The 20,427-nt window shown below is 31.5% G+C and overlaps 1 protein-coding gene across 11 annotated transcripts in view; it reads right to left on the bottom strand.

The window, feature by feature from the left end:
- Positions 1–2,946: 2,946 nt before the first annotated feature.
- The window catches only part of LOC143080326 (uncharacterized), a 48,736-nt gene continuing 31,255 nt past the window's right edge, over positions 2,947–20,427 (bottom strand). For all 11 annotated transcript variants that reach the window (XM_076256121.1, XM_076256119.1, XM_076256120.1 and 8 more), the window contains 6 exons: positions 9,899–9,991; positions 8,668–8,744; positions 7,175–7,442; positions 5,371–5,474; positions 4,801–5,022; positions 2,947–4,209 (listed from right to left, as the gene is read on the bottom strand). In XM_076256121.1, the coding sequence (XP_076112236.1) occupies positions 4,033–4,209; positions 4,801–5,022; positions 5,371–5,474; positions 7,175–7,442; positions 8,668–8,744; positions 9,899–9,991 (941 nt within the window). In that variant the 3' untranslated portion in view covers positions 2,947–4,032. The remainder of the gene's footprint in view (positions 4,210–4,800; positions 5,023–5,370; positions 5,475–7,174; positions 7,443–8,667; positions 8,745–9,898; positions 9,992–20,427) is intronic.

Below are 20,427 nucleotides of genomic sequence, written 5' to 3' on the forward strand. Positions count from 1 at the left end.
ATAGATAAGCACTGGCATACCAAAAGCAGATTTATATATAGTTATGTAAACTGTAGGGCAGTTTTTTCTTAGCTCTCCCTAAAAAGAAAGTAAATTCAGCTATAAAGCTTAAAAATAAGTTTAAATATACTTACAATATAACAACAGGCACTCGTCTTAGAAAAAAAATTCTATATACCTTAATATAACACAAGTATATAGAGAAAACAACATCTGAGACGAGTGCCATAACATAAAAAGTAGTAGTTTTGACAAAACATAAGCCCTTAATAATTTCAGTACCATCAAGTAACTTGGGAGACAGTAAAACACTGACGAATTCATAGGAATGCTGGAAACGGCGAGGGATGTTTGCGCTTTTCATAGGACATTTGCGCTTTGTTTTTTGGACACTAGCGCTTCAAGTCATAGGACTTTTGCGCTTTAAAAAAAGACATTTGCGCTTTTGTAATATTTGGTTTTTATTACTTCATTTTTTTATATTTTTGATGTCCGTACGGATAACCTTCAGAGAGAGTGTGAACATCTTCTCTTGACTTAGGCAAATTTTTGTTGAGATTTTCTTCTTAAAAATATATTTGAGAATGGAAATGGGAAAATGCTGAAAAATATGTATTTGGTCAATAGTTAATCAAATCTTCAAAATACTCAAAAGTTGACTGACAACCAATTCTTTATTGAAAGACTGTCAAAAGTTTTTTTTAGATATTATCAAAATACTATACCAAAAATTTTTCAATAGCATTTTTTAAATTGTGTAACTGTTGAATTATCCGTCAGCACGCTTACAAAGATATTTTTTTCTTTTTCTCTAGTACACAATGTTATTGTACATATTGTTACTTGAGCTTATAGGAGACGGTCAGGGAAGGTTTGATGATATAATATATAAATTATAATATCGATAATTATAAGAGAGGCTTTACAATAGCAAGCTTCGTAAAATGACGTGATTGCTGGGATATACCAACTATTCAAGTATTTTTTTTTATCACAAAATCTTGTTCAGTAGAAATCAGGTTTAAACTTTTTAGGTCTTAATCGGAAAGATTACCAATATTGGCAAATATACAGAGTTAAGCGGCCAAAATACTAAGAAGTGGCAAAAACCTGGGGTTTAGTGGCAAAAATACTGGGAGACTCATCATCAATCTTTATTTGATTTGTTTTTCAATATTCTTTGAATCATTTACTTAAAATTCACATACCTCATCTTGTTGTGTTATTGAGGTACTATTTTCAGAGTGGACAGTTACTGCATGTGCATGCTTGGTGTATACAACTTTCGTAAGAATAGCTTGAACTGTTGGACATAAATCTCTTTACTTAGAACCTCATCACACATCTATAGAATTTATTCATAGAATTTTTTTTGAACATAGCTGCATAATCTTGGCACATCATCTCCAGTTTAGGAGAATTCTTTCTGGATGTTGATGACGCATTCAACAAAAAAATACAGTAGTCTGATTCCGGGAGAGATACATTCTTCTTCGTTATAAAAACTCTATGATTCAAACAAAAAAACCCTCTGAAACTGACATTACCCAGATGCTTGATTTCTTGATTGATTACATATTTGTTTCGTATAGAGGACGTGTTATTCCCATTGGAACCTCTGCATTGGAACCAACTGTGTACCTCTTTTTATCGACCTGTTCCTATATTCTTATGATGCTGACTCCATACAGCAACATTTAAGGAAGTAAGAAAAGAAGTATACTTTAAATTTATTTTCCGCTATATGGATGATGTTCTCTTGATAAATAATTAAAAATTTGGTTATTTTGTTGAGCGCATCTATCCTATCGAACTTGAAATAAAGGAGTCGACAGATACAGTTAAGTCTGAGTCATATCTCGACCTACACCCAGAACTTGACAATGAACGTCGGTAATTGAAAACATAACTTTACGACAAAAGAGATGATTTAAACTTTCGAATAGTGAACTTTCCATTTCTATGTAGCAGCATTCAAGCAGCGCCTGCATACGGAGTATATTACCTCTTCCTATAGAAACGACATTCACGGGCTTGTATTTCCTATTATGATATTCTTGATAGAGGGTTACTACTCACCAGAAAGCTATTAAACCAAGAGTTTCAAAATGGTGAATTTGAAATCTTTAATTTTACGGACGACATCACGAGTTGTTTAACCGTTATGAAATATCTGTTTCACAGATGATTGGCGGATATATTCCTTATGTCGCTAATATAATTCCGTCCCCTTTTCACGAATGTGACCTACTGAAGTAGACTTGTTACCTAGTTGTACTTACATGAGCAATACGACGGGTGCTACATATGATTGGCGGACATATTCCTTATGTCGTTACTATAATCCCGTCCCCTTTTCACGAATGTGACCTACTGAATAAGACTTGTTACCAAGTTGTACTAACATGAACAATACGACGAGTGCCACATATGGAGCACCTGAGCTTACTTATTTTTTTTTTTGGTGGGGTTTGTGTTGCTAAGTCTTTAGTTTTTTATGTTGTGTTTTGCGTTCTGTTGTTTGTCAATTTGTCTTTTTATTTTTTTGCTATGACGTTTTCAGTTTATTTTCGATTTATGAGTTTCAGTGTCCATCTGGTATCTTTCGCCCTTCTTGTTTTTTTTTAATTCATTGATTTTTAATGTTACATTTTTAACTCGCTAGGAAAGAAAGACGTTAGGTGGGTGTTCATTTGTTGCGATTTTACCATAAGACTTTGTTAAAGTTTACCAAGTTAGATTGTTACATAAAATGGAAGTTTATGGTAATACTGGCTGTAAAGAGAGGTCCCATAATGAGTAAAACCTATACTGTTTAATCAGCTCTAACCGTGATCGTTGTCAACCTGACAAAATGTAAAACAATATACCAAAAAACAAACAAACAAACAAACAAACAAACAAACAAAGCCAAACTAATGACAAAAGAGAAAAATAAACGAAAAATAGTTATAAAGATACTTTTTATTATCGACAAAAAACATACATTTTTATATAAAATATATATTTTTCTATAAATATATAAATTCATAAAAAAAAGACCAACCAGCAAATCTAATATGTACCGGATCGTCTACAATGGGTGATACTGTGCAGATCAGGAAACACTTGTAATAGTCTTCAGACTTACGCAACGATATTAATCTAATATAAGATGACAATATGTGAATATGTTGTCACATTGGCAATCATACCACATCTTCTTTTTCATGTTCACAAAATGTGACCCCCTCCTTCAAAAAATAAAGAAAGAAAAAACTAGCAAAAGACAAACTAACGAAAAACAATTAAAGATAAGCGAAAAAAAGTTATAAAAATAATATTTTTTGTCGACAAGAACATACATTTACACTCTAATTATGTATGCTTCTTTATATGTAAGTTTATAAAAAATGATAGTATGCAGATCAGGAAAACAATTGTAATAGTTTTCAGACATGCGCAACGATAATTGTCTAATGTAAGATGGCAATATGTGAATAGGGTCCTATAACATCGTAATGATAAATATTTCAAAAAGGGTGATAACTTTACTTCACTCTTCATTTCTATATATGTTTATCGTTAAACCATAAACTCTTTTGTGTACAGAATCCTGTGGTATATACTCTCTTGTGAATATTTTGGTAGAAGCAAACCGTACAATTTAATGGCATAAATGAAGACTTTGGCAAAACTAGAAAGTTATTATCCACGAAACTGTGTCAAAGAGGCAACAAGCCGACCACAGAGCAGACAACAACCGAAGTCCACCTATGGGTCTTCAATGCAGCGAGAAACTCTCTAACCTGGAGGAGTCCTTCAGCTAGCCCCTGAACAAATATGTTACTAGTTCAATGATAACGGATGTCATACTAAACTCCGAATTATACACAATAATTTTTTGTTATTACATGTTTTTTTTTAAAACTACAAAATGGTTAAAAAAATGTTATTTCTAATAATGCTATCTTCTTAAAACACAAATATTTTTTCATTGATGATATTAAAAAATACTGTATATATAATGAAAAGTTTAAAATATGTATTTGTTTACAGAATAGTGCATGCGTCTCCAGCTCCTTCTTCTCCCTCTCCTCCTGACATAGATTTTTCCAATCCTGACATTGATTCTCCTATGCCTTTAAACATGGTCTCCATCGTACTAGTAAGTACATCGGTCATCCCTTCAAGCATTTGTGTGTGGTCAGCTTCTTGATAAAATTCGGACTACAGAATAAAATTAGAATACTTTGAACTATAAAAAATATTATAAAAAAAAATCGCAAAAATGTGGCTTGCCAATAATCATCGAGTCACTTCATTCAGTGCTTATTTACTGTTCTAATGAAAAATGCAGATATTTGTAAAAAAAAAGAAGACATTTCGTAGTTGCAAAACTAACGATCACTTGGAAACTCAACATATATCCCAACAACACTTACAAGAAGGAAATCCTGAATATTCATATGTTTGTTCTATTTTCAGCCAAAGATAAAGAACTGGATTTCCCCTTACTGTATTGGACACCGACATTACATAAGTGTAAGAACATTGTATTGCTGATTCGTTCAAGTGCTCCACAATACCTCTTTCTAAATTATTAATCTTAGTTTTATCAGCAATCATTTCGACTGAGTTTAATCATCTCTTTAGGATCTAACGTAACATTTACACACTGCAGAAATGATTTAAAAAAAATTATGAAGTTATCTTGCTTTATTCTCCTCTAAAAAGCAGAAGACAATTTGTGTTACATGATCTTACATCGATGAAATGTATAGTGCTTTTCTCCTAGTTTCAAACACTAAAATAACTTACGGATTTAGCTTGGACTTCTTTCGGCAATTCACCTAGTTTCTCGGTTTCTGTTATAAGTTCCATTATTTTTATGTTTCTAGTTTTTGTTATCTCTTCATCTTCATCTTCTTTTTCTTCTTCGTACATTGATACTATTTGTTTTATTATTTCTAACTGTTTTTCTCTTGTCTGGATATCCTTACTTTCAATTGCTCCTCTATTTTCTTGAATCCACTCTTCGAGCTTAAAAATTAATAAAAGTCTTGCCTTGTTATAAGGTGTTGATTTTGCTTTGCTTTTTTATTGATTTGTTTTGGTCCTGTATTTTTTTTAACACAACCGGTTCGTTATATTACACATTTACATTTGAATTCCAAATTTATTCCATTGAATTTGCTTTGTCTATATCACAGGTAATGAATATAAAAGTAATTTGGTAGTATTTTTAGTAACAGATATTAAGCATTTACTCGTTTTTACCGACATATTTTTTGTTCGATTTTAGAAAATAATTAAGTTCGACTTTTTTAAAAACATTTGTATATTTTCTTCTTATACATCTTTGCACAAAAAAAAGCTAAAAGATCTTACCGCATCGCGCGTAGCTTTGTAAGGTTCGTACATCAAGTTCTTGCCAATCATGCCTGTCATGCCGCTCACCAAGGGAACCAAACCCTTAGCTCTATTTTCACCATCTGAAACATTAAATCAATATTGTGACATCGAATGGTAGTTTTTGATGCGACTGTCATACAAGTGAGAGGTTTAGCTAGCTATTAAAGCAGGTTTAAATCAAAATTTTCTAAATAAGAAAATGCCCGTACCAATTCAGAAATATGACAGTTGTTATCCATTCGTTTGATTTGTTGGAGCTTTTAATTAGGAACTTTCCGTTTTAATTTTTCCTAGGAGTTCAGTATTTTTGTGATTTGACTTTTTTCTAATTCAGTATTTTTGTGATATGACTTTTTCTGGTATCCAACTGAAGTATGAATAAAAGAGAAATTAAGCATACTTTGAAATTGAAATAGAAAACACTTATAAAGCTCGACAATCAGTGTTCACTCGTGGACAAGGCAGTAGCTATGAAAATAAAATCGACCATCAGAACCGAATTCCTCAAGAGCTAAAATAATAGGATCTACTAAGACATATACATAAACAATAGCATCCAATTACGATTTTTTTTCTATAATAAAGTACATTTTCGTAACTCGATACAACTCAACAGAATCAAGGTGCAGACCATAAAAAATCGACCCTTTAAATACGAACCAGGAAAAGTGTGACAAACATGTTCCTTGTTGTTTATTGAGTGTTGTAATATTTCAAACTACCGTTAAAAAAAGAAGTGGTTACATGGCTGGTAACATTTCCAGACAAGCTACAACTCAACTATCAAGTTGCAGAACAAATATTAAGTCATTTCCCTTGATAAGAGCCAAGAATAATGAGACGAAAATAAGGCAACAGTAGTATACTGGTGTTCAAAAGTCATAAATCGATTCAGAGAAAACAAATCCGACGGAAGCGAATTAATTAAATGATGAAATCAAAGGAACAACACTACAGGAACACCAAAGTACAACAAAAGCAAACGCCAACACATTGAAACGAACTGTTTGATAACAACTGCCATATTCCTGACTTGGTACAGGACATATTTCAAGAAAAAAAAAATGGTGGGTTGAACCTGATTTAATGGCATGCCAAACCGTCCGCTTTATGACATTGTAAAAAGTATTGCTAAACCATGACGTAACAAAAATACAACAAAACCCCACGCAAGAGCATTTATAACAGAGAAACGCACAAACAACAAATAAAATAGTCGGCACAAAATGCCAACCGCAGAACAACAACGAAAATATACAAAAACGACACACACCACAGGATTTCAAAAACAATGACGCGTTTACTTAACTAACATGCAATCTCGAACTCTATACAAACGGCAATTTTCCATGGACAACTGGTGTAAAATTTCATACTATCGGTAAACAGGAATAAGCTGAACGACTGATGCAAAAAAAACTTACTCGCTTAACCTCAACATTATCAAGCTGCGGACCAAACATTTGATCTTTCCATTTCAAAGACGCCAGTTAAGGACTGAATACTAAAACAAAACGAACCTCACTAAAATCAAACAGCACCTGAAGTATCTCCTCAAATAGAGTAAGCAATTGTGTTAAACTATTTAATTAGAAACCTACAAAATTTTCAATCAATAAGAAGATGAAAAACCATTTTTCGTTTTAAAATTAAAAGTGTGCGGGAAAAGAAAAACCGTTTGATAATTAAAATTGATAGTCAGGATTCCTAATAACAATAACAACAACATAATGTGAAAATAGTCACACATAAAATGGCGATTTAAATTACGAAACTTTACCTTTTCCTGGTTCTGCAGCTGTCGTTCCTATTGGTCCTATCACATTGCTAAATACATTTCCCATCCCCTTGCTGAGTTGTTTGAAACCAGAACCCAAATCTCCAAAAGCATTTTGATCTTCATCTTCATCTTCATCAGATAGGTCACTGAATATACTGTCATCATCGTCCTCTTCTTTTATATCGTCACTTTCATTGTCTAGAACTTGGTTGTCTTGGAATAATCTATAGGCACCTGCTGTTAGTTTTGTCGACCCAGCAAATGTTGGCTGTTACAAAACATTATATATGTTATTAATTTGCAAGTCTAAGAGTGAAACCGGTTGGAGAAACATAGTGAAATTGACTATTTTGTGATGTTCGGATTTATGTGGATATAATTTTAATGGTTTTCATCGTTTCATTTCCTACATAATTAGAATTTTATCATGAAATTTAACTCCTTTAATATATATATTCATAAAAAAAAATATTCTGTAACTCATTATATCGATTGTTTATTTAATAAGAATACATTCACATTTTTTATTCCCCTGCTTATAATGAGGGTAATGATGTGCCATGTCGGGAGTTTAACAAATGTTTTTCATTCGTTTGGTGTGTTTGAGCTTTGATTTTGCCATTTGATAAAGCACTATCTGGTTTAAAATTTCCTTGGAGTTCGTTTTTTTACTATTTTACTTTTCACATTTGTTTGTTAATGAGTTGAAGTTCTTCGGTCATTGTTGTTTTTGTATAGTACATTTTTCCATGTAATTTGTTTCCCGTTTATGAACATTGTTCATTTAGAGTGTATTCTTAGTACAATATTGTCTGGTCAGATTCATTTATTTTACTATGTGTTATAGTCTGTATCTTTTAATTCAAAACATAGAACTGAAAAAAGATGGCAAATAATGAAACATGACGTCATTACCTGCTAGACAAATAAAGCGAAGTGCAAAGGGCCAATACATATACGTAGGTGTAATTTCAGTTGAACTTTCACCACCATCTTCTGCTGTCTGTAACAAGTTAACATGCACTAAATCAGACCACAATATAGTTTGTCTGTCTGTCTGTTTGTCTTTTTCTTTTTTACCAATGACATTGTCAGTTAATTTTCGACTTATGAATTTGTATGCACCTCTGGTATCTTTCTTCTTTGTTTTAGTTATTGTTTTTGCAGGAACTGGATTTTTTCTTAATAGGAATGAGTTTAAATACTTTCATTTGTCGTCTGTTATCTCTCATTAGAATTGTAGCCTACAAGGTGAGCTACACGATATTTCTAACGGAAATGTATTGTGTATTTTTAAAAATAGAGTTAAAGGGAAGTTTTACACTCCTACCTAGGAGTCTACTCCCGTATTCGGAAGAAGAAGAAGAAGAAGAAGAAGAAAGTCGAATGAATGTCGTTAAACAAGAAAACGTTGATTCAGATTATTTTCCTTTTTTAGAACCATGTTTTATATATATTACTGATCAATTTTAGAAGCAACAAAATTATCTTACCTTTTCTTTGTTTTCAATTGCCAGTTTTCGCCATTTCTTTAGCCTTTTTAAGTGTAATTTTGAAAGTCTTAAATGATCTGAAATATAATCACACAAAGAATAAGAACAACTGTTGATAAGAAAGACACAATTCAGTAACACAGTCACAAATAACGTAATTGATATGCTACGCTCGTGCATAATCACATTATATGGACTTCTTAATGACAGATGTGTGCTTTTCATCCGAAACCTATTGAAGTTTGCACTTCATAATTTACAGTAAATGAAATTTCCCATAGGAGCCCCTTACGGCTTAAACTGTTCCACTTAACTATCAAGTTTCGTAAAAGAATCGTACATTATAATGGAAAGTAAATATGCCCCAAACTTCGAAGAATGTAAACTTCACTTCAGTTTTCGTCAGAATTCAAAATTCGTCGCAACCATGTTGGCAACTCGTAATATTCCCAAGTTATGTTCCTATGAGATGAAACATAGTGATCATATCCGAGAACCAGTACGTAAACAAAACGAAAATCTATGAATATTATATATCTCCTCAAACGAGGCGTGGTTTTGTGCAACTTATATTGAGTTATGCGAAATCTCGACTGAAATCAGCACAACATAAGTTTGACGGCTACTATCCCGAATTGATTGACTGGTACGATATGTGAATGTATTTCACTAATGAAATCCATCGCAGTCTTTAATCTCAATCCTCTTTTTCATGATTGCACCATTATTGAAAGCGACTTATTATCAGTGGTTTTCGGTTATTGCTGTTAAGAATAATTGTTTTGTGTTCATTATTTTGTACATAAATTAGGCCATTAATTATCGCTTGAATTGTTTACCATTTCCGACCGTGTATGACCCTCATTGGTAGTCAAGGTCGTTAAAAGAACTAGTATCGTATCGTTTAATATTTTTCATGTTTGGGCCTTTTATTTGCAGTATGGGCTTTGCTCATTGTTGAAGGCGAAATGTGACCTATATAGCTGTTAATTTCTGTGTCATTTTGTCACTAGTAATAGTTGTTCTCATTATCAAGTACATAGCAGACATTTTAACAAATAAAATCAATTTCCCCTTTATATATATCATGTATATCTAAAAAAAATAACCACACACATTTTGACTATGCATTGGAAATAATTGCTTCTTTATTTGATTTTTTTCTCTCAGTTTGTATGAGTTTGTCACCTGCACCATATACAGCTATACACCCATATTAAAATGAACAAACCTGGTAAATCGTTTGGTTTCTTAAAACTTGGAAAGGCCGACAACACTTCCAGCATTTTAGACGCTTGGTTTGGATTGAGTGTTATTCGAAGCTCTGCAAAATTAATAAAAATAATTCTTCAAACATTCATGTTAAAATGATTTCAGAATCGTATTAACAAATTAAGGTATAGTTCACGTGGTTCCAATCTAAACATTATGTTGTAAAACATAAAAAAATTACTGTTTGAAACAATTTTTGCGAGTGTATAAATTATTCCAAAATATTTTTGTTATCATATTAAAAGGCAATGTCATTAGTTAACACAACCACAAAATCTATGAAATAATCTTTTCGTGTATTTTTACAGTGTACATGTTGTTCCTTTATTTTTCCTCTTATAGTTGACGTGTTTCCCTCGGTTTTAGCTTGTAACCTGAATTTGTTTTCTGTCGTTCGATTTAAAACTTTTGAATACCTGTATACTACTATCACCTTTATTTCAGGAAACGTATATGAATTTGGGTTTTATTTTGTAGTCCCTATTGGATTTATCTCCTTAACTGTTTCTGTTTTTATATATCCAAAATATTCGGCATTGTGCGTTTTTTAATGAAGGTAAATGAAAAAAGGAATTCGGACGCACGGAATTAAACCAAAAAATCCATGTTTTTTTTTTTATGTCTTTATGTTTTTTTATTTGATATTTTAATTGCACTGTTATTAACAAAAGTTATCATGTACGTTACGTGTCTGACGTGCTTGGAGATTTTCATAATATTTCCGTGTTTTATCTTCTTTTTAACGTCATATTTGATAATGGTATTTTGTAAACAGAGTCGTGTAGAAGCTTCATTTATATTTCTAGTAAAGAAGGAATGTTTGAAAACACTGAGATAAATTGTTCCTGAGTTAACGTTGTATGTCGATAATGATGTTTGCATCAGAGCCAAAGTTAAAATTTGATGTACTTTTGATAACAATTAGATAAATTTTTCAAGTTTCAACTAGATGTTTTCGTTTCAATTCTATAAGTGATCATAGGTGTCATTTTGCCACTTCTGCTTCCTAATGCTTGGTACAGTGTAGCCTGCCTAATCCGACACCTGAGTATTCTAACATCCTGCTTTAACTGACCTATTTTCATGGGCCCAAAATATGCCTATCCTTGCAGAAAAAACTTGAATATTCCGGCACCCTGCTTAATCCGACATATTTTTCTGGGCTCCCAGTTTGTCGGATAAGACAGGTTCAACTGTATTGCCAGTTGTGTTTTATAACAGCGGTATACTACTCTTGTCCTTATGTACTAGGCTTATGTAAATGATAAGCTTTAAAATATCCGATTAAAATATTGTCTTTTTCTACATCAATTTTCTTCATAACTTATCTAGTTGTTCATACATCTTCGATGGAAAAACCACGAAATGCTCTGTTTCAAAATATCATTCAATTATGAACAAGGTAAACAGTATTATGGTCTCACAAGCTTGCTTCTCTCAACTGTCTACATTTTGAATTTTACATTTATGACCGAAGAATATTTTGTATTAAATCATTTCATAAAGATATAACGATTAGTCAACGCTCCATCGAATATATCTAATGATTTGTTGTGAAAGAAACGTATTCGTGTTCAACTTTATGCAACTTCACCATAATGAAAGCCGTTGATAATATATAATTTTTCTTCAAGCTTTTCTAAATTAATACAAACATGTTTGTTTGATTATCTGGTCGGTCTTCCGAAATGAGCCGTTAAAGAGGTTTCGTCAATTAAGTAATTTTAATTAATATCTTTGGTATGAATATGACATATGCAATAATACATAGCATCGTCAGTAGTTGCACCAGTGATAATGAAAATATTGCTTTTCATTAACCTTATTTATATTCTATGTTTGCGTCCTTACTATTCCTCTTTTTAACCGTATCACCATACCATCGTAAGTAAATTGTTGATAATCAAGGTTAAGTAAAGAACACGAGGAATAGATGGAGACATCGTTCCGTGATGAAAATTTCAGGGACTCAATTTTCGGCTCTCCCTTGACACCATTTGCGAGTATGGTCTATGATAGTCCGTCGGAAGGGGACGATAAATGGCTGACCCGTGTTAAGAGAGAGCCATATCTCTTGCACGTAAAATACACACTTGTAGATTTCAAAAAAGAGAAGGCTAATGCCGCTACAAGGCAGCACTCGCACCCGCAAAGTGGATAGTGATTAATTTAAGTTGAAAAACTTGTTTCCCAATCCACTATAAATAAATACGTTTAAATTATTCTAAAAATTAATTAACCCTGGCTTTAAATATTCAATGAATGAATTCGATTTAACTGTTTAACATAATCATAGAGAACATTGGACCTTAAATGAATTTGACTATTTTAGGTTCTTTTAATCATTAAGATGTGCATGCTGTTTTTGTGGTTTGTCCTATGCTGTTTTACGTGGTCGTTTTCATCTATGGTTAGTATGTCTAAATGTACTATCATATTTTTTATTTGTGTATTTCAATGATCTTGCATTCATTTGTACTGTAATCCTGTCATTTGATGGTTATATCTAACATTGCCATAAAAGTGCGAGGTTTGGCTAGACACAAAATCAAGTTCAAACTACCATTTTTCTTTAAATATCCTGTACCAAGCCATGAAAATGACAGTTGTTATCTTATAGTTCTTTTCTGTGTGTGTTACATTGTAGTTTGTTTTTTGTTCACTTTAGTGTTTCTGTTGTTGTGTTATTTTCATCTTATAGTTGATGTGTTTTCCTCGGTTTTAGTTTGTAACCCGGATTTTTTTCCTCTCAATCATTTATGACTATCGAACACCGGTATACTACTGTTGCCTTTATTCGTGTATTCTTGGCTGCGTCTTCACTTACTAGCACTGGGTCGATACCATTGTAAGATGACTGTTAGTCAACTGAGAAGTCAGTGCTGAATATTTCTCTCTCCTTTGAAATGTATTCAACTCTCGAAGGCAAAGTTTACCCTAAGCGGGGTTAATTGATTGATTGATTGTTGGTTGCTTAACGTTCAGTGGCAAATATTTCATGCATGTTCAGGACGAGAACAAGTTAGCAATAAATACAATAGGTAGGTTGTGCTGTTATATCGTTGTTTCCCAATTTACAGTTGATGTGTTTCCCTTGGTTTTTGTTTGCAATCCGGATTTATTTCCGTTAAATCGGTTTGTGACTATTGAACAGCCGTATACTACTTATGCCTGTATTTACCTTTAATGAATTTTAATATGTGTTTAGGTTCCTTTTCCATCATAGAGCTCATCACGTTTTTATGTCTTATAGCCTTGTATCTTTTTTTGAGTTGTAACAATAGGGCGGTCTCACTGCGGTTGTACGTTTCGTATCCGATTTTATATTTGACTTGAAAGTTGACACTTTTAAGTGTTATGTGTTCTTTTTTGGTGTGTGTACTTTTACTGTGTATTCTGGTAGAATTTTTGAATACACTAAGGTATTTTACCAAAATGAAAACTTTTCCTTGGCCGTATTTGGAAACTCATCAAAGGAATTTTTGGTATGAAATGCTTTTCAAATCTATTTTTCTTTGGCCCTTCAACTGTTTTGATTTGAGCGCAACTGATGAGTCTTTGGTTAAGAAAAACGCTTTCGTTGTTCTAAATTATAAGCTTGGTATATTTGATGAATCTTATATTTCAAACCAGGTTCAACCCACCATATTTTCTTAATATGTCCTGTACCCAGTCAGGAATATGTTGTTATCAGATACTTTTTTTCTATGTCTGCTGGCGTTTGTTTTTGTTGAACTGCAGTGTTACTTTGTTTTTTGTTTTCCTCCTATTATAATTTATGTGTTTCCCTCGGTTTTAGTTTGTGACCCGAATTCGTTTTCTCTCAATCGAGTCATGACCTTTGAACTGTTGCCTTTATTTCTACTTCTTGGTTTTCAAAGGTTTTGGTTTGTGTATTTCTGATGAAGGTTTTTTTTTTTTTTGCCATTTTCTTCATTTTGGTAAACTACTAGTAATATCAAATATACATTCATAATGTATACTATGGTTTAAACATCATTTACTCAATTCTTCACGAAATTTTACTAGTAACTGGATGAATGGATGAAATGTTGACGCGCAATCTGGACCTTTCAAAATACCTAATCCTCAGACAATTGTTATTGTGTTGATAACATACTAATTAAAAGAGTTGTAAGGCCATCTTTATGTTTGTTTCCTCAGAGGATCATGACATACCATAAAGTCACAAGAAAATTCTTACACAATTAGTACTTTAGAATGTGTCACCCTTAGGCATCGCTGCAATTCATTGTCGGGTATTATTTATTTTTAGGTTGAAAATTTTGTCCTTACTGAAGAGACATTAATGGTTGAAATGTGCATCTGGTGCAATACATCATGTACCTTTATTAACGTCATGTTACATTTCGGTCGATATGACTGCTGATGATTTATTAGTCCCTGAAGGTATCTTCAAACCGATACTGGCAGAAGAATACACGGATGTTGAACTTTTAAAGTTTGCTTTTATAAAAGTTTGATGTGTCTTGTGAGAGTCAAAATCTTTCATATTTTTTTTTCCCTTTCTACAATACCGTAATAAGTAAAAACCTGTCAAAAATCATCGTCATCAATCTTTGACTGTTGATCACAAGTTACCAGTTTTAAAATTCACAGACAAAAAAGGTAACAATTTTACGACTCCTATGGATGGCAAATAATATTGATACTAATATTCTGGGTATTTTTCACCAGTTCAACTTTCTCTAATTATTTTTATAATTTTCAGAAAACAAGAACGTTGTAAAATAAACTGTTATCACAAAGATATGTCTCGCTTTTATGTAATTTCGATAATGTAAATGTTGAAATAAAAAATAACAACACTTTAACATGTAAGTTTAGCAAATATTCAAAGTCAATGAACTATCTTGAAGGTACATGGCTAAACAATATCCATGTAAATGAGATGTGCCAATGCTAATACAACTGCATACCAAATACCATTGACTTATCATAAGTAGTTCTCTTTAAACAAACCTAAACACAAACTAATACATGTAAACCAAGCAAACTTTTAAAGTCAATAAACCATAACTGAGGGGGAGGGTAAAAAAATTTCCATGGTATTGAGATGTGCCAATGTTAATACAACTGCATACCAAGTATCATTGACCTATACCGCTACTGGTTCCCCATAAACTGACCTTATCACAAACTAATACATGAAAACTAAGCAAAAGTTTCAAAGTCAATAGACCATGACTGAGGGGGCGAGGCCAAATAATCTTCATGGAAATGAGGTATGCCAATGCTTATACAACTGCATACAAATTATCATTACTTTACTACTAGTGGTTCCCCATAAACTGACCTAATCACAAACTAAAACATGAAAACTAAGCAAAAGTTTCAAAGTCAATTGACCATATCGTAGGAGGCTGGGTCAAATAATCACCATGGTAATGAGATGTACCAATACTTATACAACTGCATACCAAATATCTTTGACTTACCATTAGTGGTTCACCATAAACAAGACCTAACCACAAACTTAATAAATTGTTGAAGCCGCCTTCGCCAGAAACAGCATACCTATGTCTCGCTTTTTGACTCCGTCAAGCGAGACAAAAACTATGAATTTAACATTTACGTCAGTTTACATGGGTAAACATGCCTTGTAGACGGAGGAAAAGTATTTACTTGATATCCAAAGGAACATGCATGTCAATTGACGTTAGAAAAAGTAAAAATAACAAAAAATACCGAAAATTCAAAACGGAGAGTCAGTATTAAATCAAATGGCAAAATCAAAAGCTGAAACAAATTGAATTGGTTGTTTTTCTAGAGATTTTCATGTAAATGTGCATTCAAAACATCGACTAAGTTATTCGAATAGCTTAAGTGATCAAATGAGAACATTAAAGCCAATACCATGTGTTTATGAATTGGGTCTAGTCCATCAATGAAGTCGAAAATAAGTTCACAAGTCAAATTAACATGGACTATTTACATATTCATTATTGATTGTGGCAAAGTTTGACTATCTTTTTAAATTTTGTTTTTCAAGATTGGAAAAACTTGAAGGTGCATTAGATTTGAAAACAGTATTGATGTCAGCAATCAATTCCTATTGCTTTTGGCAGGACATCAAAAGTATTTAAATTTCAAAACAATAGATGTGCTCACAAATTTGTCTGCTCAATTATGTTACGATTTTGTAAAGACATGACTTTGTTCCTATATGAATATGGCTGGGAAATACAGGTATAGCCTTTTAATCTGGATTTAGTTTTAGATTTTAGTTAAGATTTGTGTTACGTCACTGTTTAGGACATAATTATGGCTTGGATGACTTTACCAGCTATTGAGTGTTTTGCTAATAAGCTTTTTTCTAAGAAATAAACTGTTTTACCCATTTTATCAATCAAATAGTGCAATACAATCCAACTGTATGTGAGACACTAAACCTAAAATAACCTTAAATAGGTTCAAGTGACTATAATCAAGTCCAATACAAAAAAAACAAAAAAAAACAAGCAAACAATTCCCTATACCAAACAGTAAAATTATCATTTTATTTGTAATATCCTCTTTTAAACATTTCCCTTGCACTACTTCTGAGAGCAAGGAATCCTTGTTTTATATTACCTAGTTTCTACATAAATGGATTTGTATCAAGTCACATCTTAAATTTTTTAATACCTTTCTAGGACTCAAATATGTTTGGATTTAAAAAAAAATCAAATAACAAGCCAGTCAGTAGTACTTTTAGAATCATATTTTTTGGCAGACTTTGTACCACTTACGTACGTCCTGGGTCAGTAAATGGGTTGTGTCACAGATTTTTTTTTAAAATATGCATACAACTTTGGTACTTTTTCAACTTTTTGAAGAATAAGAATATTTAGCAGAATATAATTGATGAAACTTTATCAAACAAAAGGTCTTAATATACATCGACAGTTGTGAAAAATTAATAAAAACTTTGTCTAAACTTATCTTTAAATCACCTACTACATAAATTTTTGTTTTAAAAAATCAATATTATATTAGCAATGTATGCTCTTCATTTTTTTTTATTTTTAACTTCAATAGAAACTCTCAAAGCTTAATATTTGAGACTCAATGATGTATAAGAAACAAAAACAGTTGAAAAACATTTATTCCTATGTCAAAATAAACATATGGCAGTTGTATGCAAAATCTTTTTATTATTTGTGACATGGCCAATTTACTGTTTTTAACAATGTCAACAAGCAGTCATTAAACCAATGGAGTAAGTTTCTCATATGTAAGTATTACTGAAGACAGTCTCTTCATTGACAATCCCAGCGATTACCTTTCAATCTTTTACAATAATTAGCCATGGAATTTTATAGGGTTGAGTTCACAACACAGTACATATTTGTACAATTCCATTTGCCTTCAAAATTTACGATCTTGCAGTGTAGCTAATGTGTTTTCAAAGTACAAAGGACATGAAGAAAGTGAGAAATCTTGTTTAAAAAATTTATTTTCTTATAAAAGTGAACAGATCTATAATCTACAAAGAAAGTACAGACAAGAAAGCATAAATTAGTGTGCAGTTAATATATATTCCAAATGATATCAAGTTAGATGACACATATTAAATCTACTATTTTACTGCTAAATAGACATTAATCATTAAATTTCAATAACTTTGTAGAAGTTTTTAACACAAAATAACAAGCTCTCCTTAGTTTAATCACCTGACTTCATGCTATTTCTCATCAGAACTGGATTGTGCTAATAATAAGTAATACGAGAAAATTTTGCATATTATAATTAATAGTATCATCCAATTCTACACCAATATTGCTCTGTTCAACAGATTACAATTCAGCATTGGTGCTATACTTGAAATTTTTATTGTTTCATTTCCAAATGTGACAAAGGTACAACTTTTGGAAGATAGTTAAACATTAGCATACTTTGTGTATTACTTAAAAAACTTCCACTATTTTGATAGAAAACATACCCAATTATAAAACTGCACACATAAAGCTCCCTAGTAGACCAAAGAGAGGTCCGTCAATTAGGTACAAACACTAATTGAAATAGTTTAAGATTAAGAATGAAGTGAAGATATTTCAATCTCAATCAATCTACATGTTAAAAATTGTTAAATCTCATTCAAGCTCTTTGTCTGCAGTCAATCAAACTAAGTTAAAATTCATTTTAAGCTTTTTGAAGAAACTTCAATTGAATCTGCTTTCAAACAATAAGCTAAAATATCAGTAAAATTATTTTTATCTATTCGTTGGATACTTCATAAACTATTTCCATTAGTGTTACTACCTATTCAAGTGGCTAAACCAATTATTCCCTTCTAGGGTATTATGGTCAGAAAAACATGTATATATAATTTGTCTGAACTTTCCTTATACAATGATGATTTAATATCACAATCTGCTTTTAACAAACATTGAATACTTATCAAAATAACATAGGTAAAAATACTGTCCTGCATATACAGTAAATAAAATATTCAACAATATAATCTACAGTCATCTTAGCTGTTCTCTGCTGCTGCTTCTACAAAAAATTATGAAATAAAAATAAGTGAACCATGAACAGAATCGTCACGGTGATAAATAATTGACTATTAAACTTTTCATTTCTGTCAAAAATGACAACAAAATATATTTATTTGAAGATAAGAATACAAAATTTTATGTCTTTATTTCTAACTAAAAAGCATAACTATGCTTTAAAACTTAAAAAAAAAAAAATATCAATTGGTAAATCTTATTGCCAATCTTACTGTATCAAAAATGTATTTTAAACTATATGTATGAAAAATGCATTTAAAATCAGATGTGTGGAAAGCTCAGATCTCCATTATGTGTACCTATCTAAAAATTCTATACTAAAGATATCTTTATCAAACAATAGGAATTAATAATAAATATAACTCTGTGCTACACACATCAACAAGAAATTTCATTAGTAAAAATTAGGAACAGTATCTTACATGTTGTTTTTAAAAATGAGTAGCTCCACTTTCAAAAAGTGGAACTTTTTCTCAAATGGTCGACTATACAAATTGCTGAAGAAATTTCACACAAAAGGTCACACAATTAAAGACATGATAAATTTGCATCTTTTACAGTGACTTGACTGTTACCGGTAGTGTTGCTCTCCATCAATTGCAACTCATTCAAAATTTTGACCAAATTGCAATTTGTTTTATTAAACCAAATTGTTCAACTGGTCAGAATATTGAACAAATTGTTCAGTCAAAATGTGAAAGTGCAAGGTGATAAAATAAAAAAAAACTATATGAAAGCTTAGTTTGGACAATTTTATAGCAATTCAAAATAAACAGTTTCCCTTCAGCATGGAAATGAATATAATATAACTATACAAACTGATGAATTAATTTTGTCACAACATCATTAAAGTGGAGTTAAAGTCTTATAGGATTGTAAGTATATTCTATTTTATCACAATGCACTTTCATGACTTGGCTGTGGTTTTCTACAGCAGTTGGTTCAAATTTCTGAACAGTTGAACAATTTGATTTTATAAAACAAATTGCAATTTGGTCAAAATTTTGAATGAGTTGCAATTGGTGGAGAGCAACACTAACAGTCAATTCACTGTAAGAAATACTTTTTTTTTATCTATTTATGTCCAAGATATAATAAATATTATCTTTAATTTCTTAAGTAAACTCATAGTTGACAAATACACGGAATATTTGTTTTAGTCTGACTTTATGTCAGTTTTTGGGTAAACTGTTATATCCTTAAGATTACACACGAATTGACCAAAAAATTCCAAAACTAGCACCCATTAAGACAATACCTATGGTGACATTAAACTATATTCTTAGTGAAATTTTAAGGCATTTATTTAATCTAGACATTAACCATGAAAATTATAACTGTAATTTGATAATGTTATCTTTTAATAAAATAGATACATCCATTACCATTTGACCATGTACCTTCAGATTGTCAAGTTTCAATATATATACTGAAAAAGTTTGCATACAAAATTTGTAAAGTTCGATATGTTTTTTTATAACAAAAACAATTTTATAAATACATGATGTATTGATTATGTATAAATCTTCCTCATGTCGATGTTCAATTCATTATGTTTTTATAAAAATCCATTTAAGGGGTGTATCATCATGAATAGCTTCTGATCTATCTATCTTATGGTATTTACAATGTTTAGAAAGATTCAGGACTGTCAAAAATTAGGAAAATGCCCTTGTAAACACCACAGGTTTAAGAATAGAGGAGGGAATCTGAATCCCATTTATACCTTTTATTTTGCTTCTTAAATTATACATCAAGGGCAAAAAATTCAAGCAAAGACAATTTGTAAGATAACAGGTTAACAGATTTGCAATAGAAAGCAAGAAGGGGTACTAGCTAAAAACAAACGTCATAATTGATGAACATAATTATACCAACACTTTCAGAGGTAGATCTTGAACATATATCAACACTTTCAGTGGTAGATCTTTTTGATCTAAGATATTTCTCTTGGAAACATTCAGTTTTT

This window comes from Mytilus galloprovincialis, chromosome 6 (genome assembly GCF_965363235.1).
Source record: "Mytilus galloprovincialis chromosome 6, xbMytGall1.hap1.1, whole genome shotgun sequence".
Taxonomy (NCBI): Eukaryota; Metazoa; Mollusca; class Bivalvia; order Mytilida; family Mytilidae; genus Mytilus; species Mytilus galloprovincialis.